Source organism: Exophiala mesophila, assembly GCF_000836275.1.
Source record: "Exophiala mesophila strain CBS 40295 unplaced genomic scaffold supercont1.6, whole genome shotgun sequence".
NCBI classification, from domain to species: domain Eukaryota; kingdom Fungi; phylum Ascomycota; class Eurotiomycetes; order Chaetothyriales; family Herpotrichiellaceae; genus Exophiala; species Exophiala mesophila.
Genome location: NW_015622509.1, coordinates 1549525 through 1564735, shown reverse-complemented (window position 1 = coordinate 1564735; position 15211 = coordinate 1549525). Strand labels below are relative to the sequence as shown.

The following is a 15211-nucleotide window of genomic DNA, read 5'->3' as shown; positions in this document are numbered from 1 at the left end:
CTTAGGTCTTATCACCCCTAAGTAGGTAGTTTAGGCGCTGGCACCCCTATTCTTATAGAGCCTATGAGTATAGGGTCACGAGGGTTCTATAGGCGCGAGAGTTACCCATAGAACTTACTAAGTTGCTAGTTGCCGAGTAGCGGCTTGGCAATGTCAGGAATCACGTGAAGCTTGTGCAGTTAGAACATCGAGCTTGTGCAAATAGTCACTCCCGTTACATCGTAGAGAATCGCTGCTTTGACTGCATTGTATGTACGGAGTAAGAAGTGTCGCCAGGAAAAGTTCTATCCCCCGGGCCCCCTCAGTGCTTAGCCTTTCGGGGTATGTGGGGTGACAAGGAACCGCACAATGGCTAGCCAGTAGTGTTTAAGGCCCGAGGGCCCCCTCGCCCCCCTCGGCCTTCCCCGTGGGCAGCGCTGGGCAGGCCTAGGCGTCTGTTGGTACCTAGCTAATGCCTACTGCAGAGTTCCTCGCCCAATTTTGCACCATTTCACTCTGGGCCGATACGCAAGCCTGCGGGTTTTGGCTAAGGGTTTCGTACGTTGATTGTTGATTGTTTCCTGCCTATCTGCAGTTTCACCAAAGTTTGACAGACATTATTCGCAACTACACACAACCGCTCCCTCGAGCGGGAATCCGGGATGTCCTTCTCTGGTGACGAAATCACTTCGCCAAATCCAGTACCACGGAGGAGGACGGGGTGCACGAACTGTCGAAAGCGGAAGAAGAAATGTAACTCATCGCTCGACCGAATTTTTGGCGTTATTCGGTTCTAACAGATCCAAAGGTGATGAAACGAAGCCGTCCTGCAACCGATGCCTGAGGCTTAAGGATGACTGTCTCTGGCAGCCCGGTTTCTCTTTTCATTATGACCGGATTGATGCAGTGCACTCTTCAGTACCGCAATCGCTGGCGAGAAAGAGATCGCCAAGCAAAGGGATGAAAGAAAGTCCATTTCTCTGCTTTTTGGAACTTCTAAACGGCTGACTGTTCCGTGCAACAGATTGTGGATGTAACCTTCAGCCCGAAAGGGACAAAAAGGACTAGACGACTCGATTATGATGCCAGCCCTATCGCGGATTCAGAGCATTCCAGTATGCGTTTGGCTCCTGTCGTGGAAGTTGAGGACGATACCGCGGATGACTCGCATGCCGCTGATGTACGATCTCGCCACTCTGTGTCTTTCGAAGTGTCAAGAGACAACCTTCTTCCGGGAACGAAGTGGTTGAATCAACGACATTCCTCTGCTCGAAGCGAAGGTAGGATCCGTGAAGAATATGTCCCGTCGCCATCCGAAGAAACAGATGGCTTGGATGTGGATAGCGAGTTTCCTATTCTTCAGAGCCGGCCTGGGTCAGTTCGTCAGGGACGTCCTCACCAGAACCTTACACCTGTCATGCGCAACTCGCCATACCTTAGCACGCCCGGCCCACAGTCTGGAGACTTGGATGCCGGGAAAGCCGCAGTATCTAACTCGCCTCTAGATATCGAAGGCGTCGATCTTGAGGTTTTGGACTATCTGGCATCAAATCCTTTAAACCTGGATCTACTGACAGCCAACTCTGGACACAAGTTGCCGACAATGAGCACATTCCCTCATGACATTGCTCAGTCTGTCACTGCCAGTTCCCCTGATCTGTACATGACTTACTATCCCGACGCCGTTTACAAGGATCTACACTCGCAACTTCACAACCACATTGTTGAAACCGCGAGAAATGTAGCTCTGACGGCTCAGGGGACCCCGGAGTTTGTGCCTCGCGCCTCACCTCAACGCTCGTCAGTCTTGCCGCTGACCTGGTCAAAAGGGATAGGATCTGCTCATAACTCTCCGGGCGGCTTAAAGCTCTTGGTCAACGCACACATAACACAGAAGCGCGCCGCTAGCCTCTGGCGAAACTACCTCGAGGAGATTGCCCCGTGGCTGGACATGTTTGACAACAGCAAACATTGGCAAACGACCATAGCTCAGATGGCCCTACGTGTAGACTGTCTACAGTTTTCCCTTCTCGCACTCTCTGCTCGTCAACAGGAGAGGAAGAGTCTATCGCGATCACACACAGAGAGCTTGAACCTGTACCAAGAAGCTATAAGACTCATCACGGTACAACTTCCTACTCTTTACACCGAGGTCATTGCTGCAGTCATCCTGCTGTGCGTGCTTGAGATGATGAGTTCTTCGCCACGCGCTTGGGCTAAACATCTCGATGGCTGTGCCATGCTCCTTGAGGTTGCTGGTATAAACGGAGTGGTTGGCGGAGTTAGGGAGGTCCTCTTCTGGACCTTCGCGCGAATGGATGTGTATAAAGCATTCATCAGTGACACAGTTACAAGTCTGCCGACCAACCGTTGGTTCATCTCTACAGACTCCATGTCTGCCGCTGTCCGCCTTTTCAAGGGTAAACCGGGCAGCGACAGTTACGCTAATTACGCCATATTCCTGTGTGCTGGCGTGGTCAATATATTATCGAATAAGGAGTCAACGCCGCTTCAAGCAGAACACAGCGCCTCAGGAACCTTTGTCTCCCGTTGGAGAGCACTATTCGAGCTCCACGAGGGATGGTACAATGACAGGCCAGATGACATGAAGCCCTTGATAAATTTGTTGGTCGAGGATGAGGAGGAGACGCAGTCAATGTTCAGCACAATCTTGTTCAGCACTCCCGCGGGGATAAGTGGTAACCAGGTGTATCATGCGTCCATGATTCTGCTGTTACAACACAAACCTAAAGAAATCCGTCTCCCAAGATCGCCGAGAACCATGCTGTGGCATGCACGGCAGATTTGTGGTATTTCACTTTCGAACAGCGACCATGGTGCTTTGGTCAACGCACTACAGCCCATCTGGATAGCAGGAAAGTTGATGTCTTATCGTCGTGAGCATAAAGTTATTTTGGACCTTCTGAAGTTCATCGAGGAGGAGACCGGTTGGGCAACCTCGTGGCGTGCAGAGGATCTAAAGGAGTTCTGGGGCATTTACGATGAACAAGCCTGATCTGGGATTCATCTATTCTTTGCAGGGCCACTAAAAATGCTGTTCATCAGACTTCTACGACACAGAGCGTTGTCTTTTCAAGCAGAGGGAAAATTTCCACATCATCCAAAGTTGTCTTTTAATTCTATACCTGAAGCTATATTTTCGGTCCAAATCTGGTTTTCACCAACTAGGGGGCGTTCATGCTTTTGCATTATCAGCTCACTATTGTCACGCTAAAGGGTAGAGGGGAACTCACTTGATTTGGATCGTCTTTGTTTGGAGATAATCATTGAGGCCTTCCAGCCCTCCCTCTCTACCATATCCTGATTGCTTCACACCTCCGAATGGCGTATCAGGCGAAGGAAAGTACCAGTCGTTAACGGCAATGGTACCCGCTTCGATCTCCCTAGTAACTCGAAGTGCGCGACTGATTGATCTTGTATAGACGCAGGCTGTACGACAAATGTGAGATTTTTTCCAGAAACGTTCGTAAAGACGCAGCGGCAAGACTCACCCGAAAGTCCAAATATACTGTCGTTCGCCAGCTTGATGGCGTCTTCTTCTGAAGTAAAAGTCTGCACTGTGACAACAGGCCCAAAGACTTCCTCTCGCACAATTCTCGAGTCTTTTCCGAGATTCTTGAATATCGTTGGTTGGACGTATAAACCGTCCTTTGCGCCCCACTGGACACCACCAGTCACAAGCTCGCCTTCCTTTTTCCCAATGTCGAGATACTCCATTACACGCTTGAACTGGGCTTTGTCGGCGAGTGGACCAACCTGAGTATTCTTATCCGAAGGATCACCAATTATGCCGCTCTTGCTAACCTGTTCGAAAGAGCCTTTTAGGACTTGAATGAATTTATCGGCAATACTTTCTTGGACGAAGATGCGTGAGGCCATCTAGCGAAGGTAAGTTTAGAAGAAACTCGATATGGGAGCTCACACAACTTACAGCACAAATCTGGCCAGAGTTCGCAATAGCACCCTCCATGGACCTAACCTCGGTTCATCATCTTGTACGTCGGTTATAGAATGGCATAACTTACTTCGCAGCCGCAAGTTCGATATCAGCATCCTCGAAAATGACTGATGGAGACTTGCCACCTAATTCGAGGGACACGCGTTTCAAGTTACTCCTCGCTGCGTATTCTTGGATCTTACGTCCAGTAGCCGTGCTCCCCGTGAAGGCGATTTGGTGAATCTCCATATGCGAGGCGAGCAGCTGGCCTGTCTTCCCACCGCCGTTGACAATATTGATGGAACCGGGTGGGAAGCACTGCTGAATCAGAGGGCCCAGAGCAAGTGTTCCAAGTGGAGCTTTCTCGGAAGGCTTGAAGACGACCGTGTTTCCGGCAGCCAGCGCGGGCTGTTGGTATCTTAATTAGTACAAGTACCGTGCAAGGGTCAGCCGCCCTAGGAGCAATGCCTTACCGCTGCTTTCCACCCAAAGAGAATGGCGGACACGTTCCATGCGCCAATACCGGCACAGACGCCAATCGGCTCGCGCTGTGTGATCTTATACTTGCCTGCTGATGTTGGATATGCCGTCTCTCCATGGATCTTGTCTGCTAGACCCGCATAGTAAACGAAGAGGTCAGCTAAAGTGGTGTAGCCCATAGTTTGGGTCGCAATAGCAGATCCCATGGCGAGCGTCTCTAGACGAGCAATTTCGCCTGCGTGTTCGCGAACCAAATCCGCAAATTTCAACATTGCTCTCGCCCGCGCAGTGGGATCAGTTTTCCCCCATGTACCTTTGAATGCTCTCTGTGCAGCCTGCACAGCAGCGTCGACATCTTGCTCGTTCGCGGAATGAATTTTATCTGAAACAAGAGAGCCATCGGTTGGATTATAGACTGTCAAATATTCGCCAGACTTTGCATCTGCAAACTGTGCCCCCAGCTTCAGCGATATTTCAGGAGAGTAGGCACGGAAGAATTACCTCGTTGTTGATAAACAGCCGTGTCTCGAACGAAGACATTGTGATGATGTACAGGCAAGTCAAACGTGGGAGTACACTTAGAAAGAGAAAGGAGAGTTCAGTTTAGCCAAAACGTCTAACAGGAGCAACAACACCTATGCGATGTATTTGTTCATCTACAACACTCGATCTTAACGATATCCCTCGCGATAGTCAGTAGCAGAACCCTTAGGTACCTTATCCACATGCCCGCTGCCGCATTTCCGTACACCAGTGGTGCTTTAACCTCCCTACCCCACAGGAGTGCCTGCAGCAACAAAGTGGGCGCAATACATTTCTTCTTCCGGTAATTTATCTCATTCCGCACGTAGAAATTTAGGCGTCGTAAATGGATATTACCATATCAGGAAGTCTTTGCGCCCTCTCGACGGGGCGGCTCGAAAATCTAGTCATGCTTGAGTGGGCCGAGGGCGCCACAATTTGAAACGCATGACCCCGTGGGGAAACCTGAAGGATTGACACCAAGGAAGATGCGCTAAGGGGAAAAGCTTGTTCACAGATCCGTATACTCGTAAGGCATGTCGAGGATTTTGTCTGGTGATTTGAGATTCTGCTTTGATGAAGGCCAATGCTGTGCTGTGGTACTTTTACCCTACGTGTCGCAACTCTTGAACAATGTTGATCAACTACTAAGAAATCTTTGTCAAGTGCTCCCCTTCAGCAAGAAAATTTGTGACTGTCTACTCTTGCATCTTTGCATCTTTGCAGCGATGGGCATCACGCTCCGCGGACCGGCGTTGTATCGCCTGATGAAAATTGTGAGCGGTCTCTCGTTCTGTATGTATGGCTACGATGCCGGCGTACTAGGCGGCATGCTCCTTCACCCACCCTTCCAGGAGGCCATGGGTAACCCGACGGGTGTTTGGATATATCCAATGATAGTGGCATCGTGAGTTGTCGTGCTAGCCAGTGTCTGAGACGCATGAGCTAAGAGCAGCCTAGATACGATCTTGCGGCATTCGTCACATCAATCGGCATTGCTTTCTTCACCATGAGGATTGGGCGCCGAGGCACTGTCCTCATGGGTAATGGTGTGGCTGTCGTGGGAGCTTTGATACAGGCTACTGCGTATGGGGTGCCCCAGATGATTGTGGGAAGATGTTTAACAGGTTTTGCTATCGGCTGCCTTTCGAGCTCGGTTCCCACATACTTGAACGAGACTGGCAGCAAGGTTCATGACCGTGGTCCTGCCCTTGCAGTCACAGCCATGTACCTCATCGGAGGTGTCCCGCTCGCGTACTGTATGTTCAAAGCCCCGAGAGAGCGATCCGTTCTCGTCTGCCTGAATGACCGGCTCTAATTGTGAGGTAGGGATTGACTACGGTTTTGTCCATTGGTATAGCCAAGCCAGCTGGCGCATACCAGTGATCTTGCAATGCTGTTTTGCCATTCCAGCAGGTGTGATCATGTGGTTTCTCCCTGACACTCCTCGATGGTACTACGCTAGAAATAGACATGAAGAAGGTGACGCTACACTCGCGCAGCTCTACGACGAGGACGTCAATTCCGCAGCTGTTCAAGATACAAAAAGACACATCTTAACTGCGATCGAAATCGAGCTCGAAGCCAATTCCATGATTAAATTGCGAGACTTCCTTGCACTTGGTATCGTGGACAAGACGAAGCTCAAAATCATTCGCCGGCTTATGATTTGCTTCTGGCTTCCCATGGTGAGCCAAACCACCTCCCCCCAGCGGATCGCTCACGTGTGGAATCACTGTTAACAACCAAACAGCTGGGTGAATGGATGGGTGTGAGCTTACTTGCCTATTTCACACCTGTCATTCTTGCAGGGATTGGAACATCAGCAACCATGGTTTCTGTCCTCTCAGGTGTGCTTGCCACCTGCATGTTCCTCGGAACAATCCCTCTGTACTGGTATGTATCATGACCACTTCAGATGGTCAGGCTGTAAGCTCTTCGCAAGCCGAGCTGACTCTTTTTGGAAGGACGATCGAGAGGTGGGGCCGCAGAGCAACCATGTTGTACTCTGCTATGGTGTCATCGGTGCTCTTCGTTGTTTTTATCATTCTGGTCGCTGTCGGAAAGAGCACCGGTGCACAGTGGGCTTCAGTCGTGCTTCTCTTCCTCATTGTACCGGTATTGACCTATGGCTGGCAAGCAAACAAGTTTCTCTACTCTAGTGAAATTGCACCCCTGCAGTACCGGCACATTGGTGCAGCGTTCTTCTCCAGCGGAGAGTGGCTCATGGTCTTCATCACCGTCCTTGCAACGCCCATTGGATTGGACACCTGTGGCTGGCCTTTCTGGTTCTTCATCCTCGCTGGCAATGTTTTGGCAGTCATCTTCGTCTGGCTTCTTTGCCCGGAGACAGCTGGCAAAACTCTTGAACAAGGTTAGCTTTTCAAACGGAATGTCTTGCAACATGCTGACCGAAGATAGTGGATTACCTGTTTGTTGGCAGAGAGCTTCCTGGACTACAGAAGCAAGGCGCTGTCAATGTTGATGAAATTGAAAAGGACTTGGCAAAAGCCAATGTTGAAATGATCGACCATATCAGCAAGTGAGTTCGATGGGGAAAGGCATGGATAGTATACCGCCATCGAAGCGGTCAATGGAGGAATCGAGTCTTGAGCAGCGGGTCTTCATGGGTGAGGATGTACAATTTTCTCCTCTTGTCCCAAGACTATTCGCTAGTCGAATCAGTCAAAATTCGAAGTTGATAGTAGCCGTGATGAGAGCATTGCAAGTGAGGGAAGAGCCGCTAATAGTAAAGAGCATGTACCTCGCATCGAACAACATCCACCTAGATGTGTGGTCAAAGCCGTGTTTCAGATACCCAGACAATTCCTGTGCTTTGAAATAAATATTCATGCTACTTCTAATATGGGATTACCCAAGGAAGAAATTTTCGATGCCCTTACCCGTCCTCATTCGATGGGAACGTCCAGAATTGTAGAGCTGCACCGAAATGTGCAGCTATCAGTAGGCGTTGTCTCAAGCTTCATCCACACTGCAGCCATTCCTTCGTGCAAAATACAGACATTTGATCGTCCGTAGAATGGCTGCTGGACTTGGTGTATTGTATTCTCTTGATGCGCCGGTCCGGAAAGGTTGTCTCACAGTCTTTGCAGCCTTTGCCGTAACATTGTGCATGGCCGTGGTGTAGCTACCTCAATCACTCATGGTCAGACTCGCCAGAGCAAGCACGGTGAAAAGCATTACATTGGCTTCAGTGCCTCGGCCCGGGCCTCTGATGACAATATTTCAAAGGCGCTTGCAAATCCTATGTGGATCAGAGAATCAGTGTATCTGGTTCTGAAATTGCAGGCTCCAAGGGTTTTCTTCCACATGTGCAAGATGTGCCAACCTCTGTCCATCGGAACCACACGCATCCATGGTATACTAACACAGAATTTACCAACTTCGGGAGAGCGCAAGCCATCATCACCTCATGTTTTTCACCTTCCGCATGGCAAAAGGCAAATGGAACAACCGGAATGAACAACCCAAGAGTGAAGTATATGGCGAAGAAGAATGAAGCGTACGATGGATAACTACTTCAAAGGTGGGCAGTACAATATCTGCAGTAATACTTAGAATATCACTATAGTTGCTCAATTTCCCATCTTGTGCTTGTTTGCCAGGCTCAATCCTGGTTGAAATCAATCACGACACGCCCAGCAATCTCACCCCTCCTCAACTGCTGGACGCTTTCCTCCCATCGCGACTTTCCTCTAACCTCACCAACGCCCTTGAGCAAGCCGCGCCGCGCATAATCGAGGCAGGAAGCAGTGTCCTGCATGGTACCGACAAGCGTTCCAATGACTTGTAAGCCACTGAACACCCAGGTACTTGGTTCGCTGCCTAATTGAACCTCCCCCGCGGGGGGTAGTGCAATGCACATGATCCTCGCACCTTTTCTGGTGCCGGTGAAGTTCATAGCGTCTGGGTTGGCGAGGCTGTTAGTCAAGACCTTTTTGTTGAAATCACACAGAAGGAGGTGCTAGAGATTAGATCTTACCTTTGTATGCCTGATATGCGGTCACCAGGACACCGTGCGCTCCAATGCCATCTGCGACCTTGATGACCTCGGCAGGTACATCTTTGGTCTTTTGAAAGTCGATGAATGCTTCTGCACCCATACTGAGGCACAGTGCCTTCTTGGATTCGCCACCATCGATCGCAATTGGCCTCATACCCATTGCCCTAACCTGCCAGTCAACTCGAGAGTATTCTCTTTCCCTCTATGGCACACTCACCTTGCAAGTTGAATGCCCTGAATACCCACGCCTCCACCTCCACCTGGAAATACAACCCAATTCCCGGGCTTAAGACCGGATTCGATAAGAGCACGGTGCATGGTGGATGCGGAGCACATGATAGGGCCTGCCACTTCATCGGGCACTCCGTCGGGGATCCTGGTTGTGTAGATGGCTGGCGATACCATGTACTGCTGATAGGTGCCAGGGGAGTGCAAACCAGTATAATTGCCCTTTGAGCAGTAGTTCTCACGACCACTCCAGCACTCCTCACAGTTGTGGCAGACGTCTAGCAACGGTTTAATGCCAACGCGATCGCCGACTTTCCATGAATCGTGGCATCTTGCGCCGACCTTGACCACTACCCCGGCACCCTCGTGGCCTGGACATCGGACTCCAAAGTGGGACATTTTGGGGACTGACCAGTCATTGAGCATATAATGGACATCAGACATGCATAAGCCGGTGACATTGAGCCGGACAAGAAGCTCATCATCCTCTACATTTCTTAGTGCCTTTCCATTTGACACAAATGCACGAGTGGCATACTTACTAGGTTCTGGCACATCGACCTTTGTGACTTCAAGGTGGAAATCTGGGCCCTCGTTGACAACGACCCCAGCCCACCCTTGCTTTGGAATGCTTAACGACATCAGAGGCAAGCTGTGGAATGCAAAGAAAGTGCTGCAAAGATACGATTAGTAAGGATACGAGTGGAAATCTGTGTGTGTGTGTGTTCCCTCAATTCTTTCAATCGGTAATTATTATTGACTTGAATGTCGCGTCTGCGGTTCTTAATCAATCAAAGATGAAAAAATGTTGCACTGAATCACGGGGTTCTTTTGAGAATGGGGAACGGCTGGGTACATGTGCCTTGACCATGACTCTGGCAACATGCGGAGCTCGACGACTCCGGCACAGAATGAAATGCCTTGATACGTATTCTTCCATTCTGTTACGGGACCAAACATTGGCTTCTCAAACCAAATCAGCACGTTGGTACCTCGGGAGAAAGGTGTTGCTAAGTTAGTTCAGGCGGATTCAACAGTGACCCACGAAGACAGATGTCCAGAGAGCGCTAATATTTCCCCTTTAGGTATTTTTTTCTTTTCCTCGTGGCGGCCGATAGTTGTGCCCGCAGTCACCCAATGTGCAATTTGCCACCTCCGCTTCGTGGGGGGCCATGACTTTCTGGGGAATTCGGAAAAGGCCGAGGGGCTCTACGGAGTACTCTGCACTCATCGGCTCGAGGTCCAAGTAGTGAGTAAGTTGGTATGCACTGGTAATCTTGAACCTCGTCCCGTCGCATGAAGCGCGCATTCCGCATTTGGTACTGGTCTTCACTGTGCGACGGTTCAGAGTGGAGATGCTATTATTTACAAGAGGCTTCAAAGCCGCTTCTTGATGTAACTTTCATGTGGACGAAGTAGCGAGAACCCAGATATCGTGACGAAGCAGGTTGGCTGACTGGTAGCACATGTGTTGAGGAGCATTGGTCCTAAGTTCACATGTATTAGAGATACTGGACCGGATGATCATCTTGCTTCTCAAGCGTGGATAGACTGCCGCGTGAAGTTAAAGAGATATAGCAGCTGCTATCAGGCTTTGAGACAAGTATGGAGACCTCTAGAGACGAGAAACCCGTACCAACCATGGCTAAATATATCGAATTCGCTGCCTTGAAGCCTGACGCGGTGGATGGCGACGGGATACCAATGCTCAACAGGTGGTCTCACCTCATTACACGAGACCACGACTTCCCGGCTTCTCAGGTTCGTCATGCATTAATCACAAATCAAATGAATCTAGGTTGTTGCTGAGAATTCGCTTCAGGCTATGCTCTATGCCGCTGGCGTACCCAGCAAAGAGGCAATGCAGAAAAGTCCTCACGTTGGAATTGCCTCTGTCTGGTGGGAAGGCAATCCCTGCAAGTAAGTGGATATATCTTCCCAGTTTACAGTGCGAACCCAGACTTGTGAGCTAACACTGGTGCAGCATGCACCGTAAGTTTGCTTCACTGGGAGTACCATTTCGACACTGACTTCATCACTGCAAGTTCTCGATCTGGGACGGACAATCAAAGATTCGGTTCAGAAGCAGGGTTTCATCGGCTGGCAATACAATACCATCGGTGTCTCTGATGCGATTACAATGGGCACTGAAGGCATGCGATTTTCTCTACAAACAAGAGAAATCATCGCCGACAGTATCGAAACCGTGACAAACGCACAACACCATGATGCTAATATCTGTGTGGCTGGATGCGACAAAAATATGCCGGGAGTCATCATGGGTATGATACGACATAATCGCCCGTCAATGATGGTGTATGGCGGGGCGATCGATCCTGGCTACTCTCACCATCTTCGTAAACGTACGAACATTGCGTCCGTCTACGAAGCCCATGGGGCATATCAATACGGAACACTTCTGAAAGCCGTCTCCGCGCAATCATCGGATCAGACGTCGACATTATGTCCAGAAGAGATACTCGATGATATTGTCAAAACTGCATGCCCAGGCCCTGGTGCTTGTGGCGGTATGTATACAGCGAACACAATGGCCACAGCTATTGAGGTAATGGGCCTGTCTTTACCAGGGTCGTCGTCCAACCCAGCAACATCACCTGCTAAACTGCGAGAATGTCAAAAGACAGGAGAGACTATTCGGGTTTGTATGGAAAAAAATATATGTCCACGGCAGCTAGTTACCCGAGAATCGCTGGAGAATGCATTGGTCATGACAATGATTCTCGGAGGCTCTACCAATAGTGTTCTCCACTTGCTCGCAATCGCAGCTACGGCCGAAGTTGATCTAACCCTGGCGGATATCCAACGAGTGAGCGACAAAATTCCATTCCTTGCTGATCTTGCTCCTAGTGGACGGTACCTCATGGCCGATCTCTACGAAGTTGGTGGGATCCCTGCCGTTTGTAAGCTCCTCATAGCCGCTGGATTGATCAATAGCCAAACCCCAACGATTACAGGAAAGACTCTTGGTCAAAACGTGGAGCCGTTCCCTTCATTACGACAGGGTCAGGCTATTATACACCCTCTCGCGGCTCCAATCAAGGCGACAGGTCATATTCAGATCTTAAAAGGCAATCTTGCTCCAGGGGGCGCAGTTGCCAAGATATCAGGTAAAGAAGGAGCTCTATTCCAAGGCCGTGCTCGAGTTTTTGACAAGGAGATGTATTTGAATGCGGCTCTAGCTGCAGGCGAAATCCCTCGCGACGAAAACTTGGTTCTCATTGTGCGGTACGAAGGTCCAACAGGAGGACCGGGAATGCCAGAGCAATTAAAAGCGTCTGCGGCTATCATTGGTGCCGGGTTGACAAACGTGGCTCTGGTTACCGATGGGCGGTATTCGGGTGCCTCGCACGGTTTCATTGTGGGACACGTAGTTCCAGAGGCCGCGCTTGGGGGTCCCATAGCTATTGTGCGAGACGGCGACATGATCACCATTTCTGCGATCACAAACGAGCTCAGTGTAGATCTGAGTGATGCGGAAATTACTCAGCGGCTCAAGGATTGGCGTCCTCCAAAGAGTAACGTGACCCGAGGAGTGTTAGCCAAGTACCGGAAACTAGTTGGTCCAGCCGATAGAGGTGCTGTAACCGATTTGTTCTGAGACGTGTTTTGTGTTTGCGGCCAGAGATAAATAGATACGGAGCGAATTTTCCTTGCAATGAAGCAAGGTGCGCGAGCAGGATAATCAGCATAGTTCTGTTGGTGTCGAGAGTTGCACTCGAATATTGCGATGTCTCACTTTTATACGATAATGCATTGCGAGACGTTGTGGAGACGGTGGTGAGGCGAACGTGAGGTCCTTTACAAAAGCGGCGAGGCGAGGATGAGTTGCACGTGAGCTTGTCACACCTTTTGACCTGCCAAGACTTTCCGCCAGCGTGGCAGCCGTCGACGGTTGGGCGTCCACTGGAGTCCCTTGCTTGTCAGCTTCTGTCGGTGGAATCAGCCGACAGGCTTCCTTCGGATTGGATGGATGGTCAGATACAGCAGAGATCGGCATGGATGTGTCGCCATACGAGTATGCGGGTGTTTTTATCGAAGTTGATGTCACTATTATTGCTGCGCAGAGTTGAATAAGGTGCTCGAACGGTCGATAGCATGGCAACGGGTGCACTCTCACTGAAACGGCTTTCAACAACCATAATTGTGGGGAAGAGGTCGAATCAATGGTCACATCTGCATGTCTACAAAAGTTCTGCGGAAAGGCCGGATCGATCGGAACAATTGATTCTTGATCTCTGCTAAAATACATGATTGTGAATCAACCATTCTCGTCCTCATTGACCATGACTATGGCCAGCGCAAAATGAATCAAAGCAAACAAGATTGTGAATGTTACTGTTGTCACAGTATACAGTGATATTGAGCACCATCATTTGGGCGCCATGTGAGAGGAGTGCAGCTGATCAAGACTGTAGACCAGCGCACCCTCGATTATGATTGATAAAATTACAATTTCTTCTCTTCATCGTCGATGACACTTCCGCCCAAGGTGCTCGAATCGTTGGAGTCCTCCTTGGAAAGTTGAGAGGCTTTCTCGATGTCGTCGTCGGTGGGGCCATGGAGGCTATCTTCGAAGACTGGGTCGGCGTCCATGCCCTCAAACTTGGTTTTGAAGTCTGCAAGGACTTGGGTGGAAGAGTTGGATCGGCGGCGTTGATTGGTGAAGGAATAGTCGTAGTCTTGGACTTCATCGCCGTCACGGCCCCTAGTAACAGTCAGTGTGTTATTCACAGTCTCGAGGATAGGGGTCCGACCTACCAGTTGCCTCTGCCTCCGCCCTGCTTCTTCACACTCTTGGGGTCAACATCAACATGGCCACTTTTGGCGAAATAGCGAGGAAGGCGTTCTTCTGGCATGGCAGTACCATCAGCAATGGCGCTATGGTTACGATCATTGTTCTTGTTGGTGCGGGTCACTAGGGTTTGACGTCAGCTATGGAACTCTGGCTGAGAGCGGGGTCAACACACTGATGGTATGAGGTGAAGTCGAGGGTCAAACACGCAGTAGAGGGATTCTGAGATGATAGAGGAGGAGTTTGAGGTTCTGGTGTTACTATCGAGGAGGAGTCAGATTGAAATCAGATACAAGGACGTTGAGGAGGATTGATTGAAGGAGGACACGCGACCCTTCAGGGCCGAGGGAGATAGCAGGGCAGTGTCAAAGCTTGGGCTGGATTTGGTTGTGATCTGCACCTTACCTTGTTTATCCTTGGAATTGGTGGATTGGAGTTCTTGTCAGCAAGATAGAAGACGAGATGTGGTTTAGACTAGAGGCGAGTATTGAGATGTAGAAGAGTACGAGGATTGAGAGTGATGGTGATGGTTGTGATTGACTTTGGAGGAAGAGTGAGGAGCTGTCACGGGTATTCTAAGGTTTGTATGTGTTTGGGGGATGTGAAGTGATGAAGGATGAGAAGGGGCTGTTAAGAGGATGATCAAGGCTGATGAGGGTTTAAAGGTCACCAAGGTCTAAGCGGTGACCTGGCAGAGTGGCTCTTGTGGCTCTTTCAGTTGTTCATCACGAGTGTCGTGTTAGTCAGGGATCCCACTAAGGAACTAAACCCAGGAGATGAGTTTCCTTGCTCGCATGACCATCAAATCCAATCATGACCCCGTTGCGAGACTCAAGACTCGCCAGAGGCCCCTCCGGGCCCGGGCAGTGACAGATGCAAGTGGAAGTGGAAGTGGACTGCCGGGACTAGTTAACACGGTTAGAACTACTCCGTAGTACACTTAGATGGGCCGAGGGGCTAGGTGGTTTAGGTGGCTTCTAGGGTCCCAACGGGTCCGTTATTGCTCAATTCTACGCAGACACAGACACCTACAATCGCCCAGTAATTGCAGTTGTTATTGCTCAATCGACTCCTTAACTCAAGCTAAATGCACAAGTGGCCCCTCCGAACTGTTAGGCATGCGCATGCAGGTGCCTTGGTCCGTGACAGCCCACGCAACCTTTCGTTTCTGTGAGTTTCTGCCAATGCATGAGATGCATGATTGATC

The 15211-nt window shown here is 50.0% G+C and overlaps 4 protein-coding genes across 6 annotated transcripts; 2 read left to right on the top strand and 2 right to left on the bottom strand.

The window, feature by feature from the left end:
* Positions 1–1093: 1093 nt before the first annotated feature.
* Positions 1094–3093, top strand: PV10_08457 (uncharacterized protein). The gene has a single exon (XM_016373482.1). It carries the CDS (start codon positions 1097–1099, stop codon positions 2993–2995), a length of 1899 nt encoding a protein of 632 aa, XP_016220393.1. The 5' UTR covers positions 1094–1096; the 3' UTR covers positions 2996–3093.
* Positions 3094–3164: 71 nt separating this feature from the next.
* Positions 3165–4957, bottom strand: PV10_08456 (uncharacterized protein; the record flags this gene model as incomplete). Its single annotated transcript, XM_016373481.1, has 7 exons — positions 3165–3180; positions 3234–3429; positions 3492–3879; positions 3932–3974; positions 4026–4345; positions 4411–4866; positions 4919–4957. 7 exons carry the CDS (start codon positions 4955–4957, stop codon positions 3165–3167), a joined length of 1458 nt encoding a protein of 485 aa, XP_016220392.1.
* Positions 4958–10796: 5839 nt separating this feature from the next.
* PV10_08455 (dihydroxy-acid dehydratase) lies at positions 10797–12810 on the top strand (the record flags this gene model as incomplete). The annotated part of the gene is made up of 4 exons (XM_016373480.1): positions 10797–10952; positions 11014–11111; positions 11176–11183; positions 11237–12810. The coding sequence occupies 4 exons, from the start codon at positions 10797–10799 to the stop codon at positions 12808–12810; spliced, it is 1836 nt and encodes a 611-aa protein (XP_016220391.1).
* A 610-nt stretch (positions 12811–13420) lies between these two features.
* PV10_08454 lies at positions 13421–14896 on the bottom strand. 3 transcript variants are annotated; one of them, XM_016373478.1, is made up of 4 exons: positions 14410–14896; positions 14180–14264; positions 13971–14127; positions 13421–13917 (listed from the first exon to the last, which is right to left on the bottom strand). In XM_016373478.1, coding segments are annotated over exons 2-4 (417 nt in total). In that variant the 5' UTR covers positions 14181–14264; positions 14410–14896; the 3' UTR covers positions 13421–13658. The 3 variants fall into 3 exon arrangements, with proteins under 3 accessions (XP_016220389.1, XP_016220388.1, XP_016220390.1); XM_016373477.1 differs by having other exon boundaries at positions 14180–14896; XM_016373479.1 differs by having other exon boundaries at positions 13971–14896.
* Between the last annotated feature and the right edge of the window lie 315 nt (positions 14897–15211).

Coding starts and splice junctions, on each gene's coding strand:
- PV10_08457 (XM_016373482.1), top strand. CDS start 1,097: ATGCGTTTGGCTCCTGTCGTGGAAGTTGAGGACGATACCGCGGATGAC.
- PV10_08454 (XM_016373477.1), bottom strand. Junction 13,918..13,970: donor GGCGGAGGCAGAGGCAACTG/GTAGGTCGGACC, acceptor GACTGTTACTAG/GGGCCGTGACGGCGATGAAG.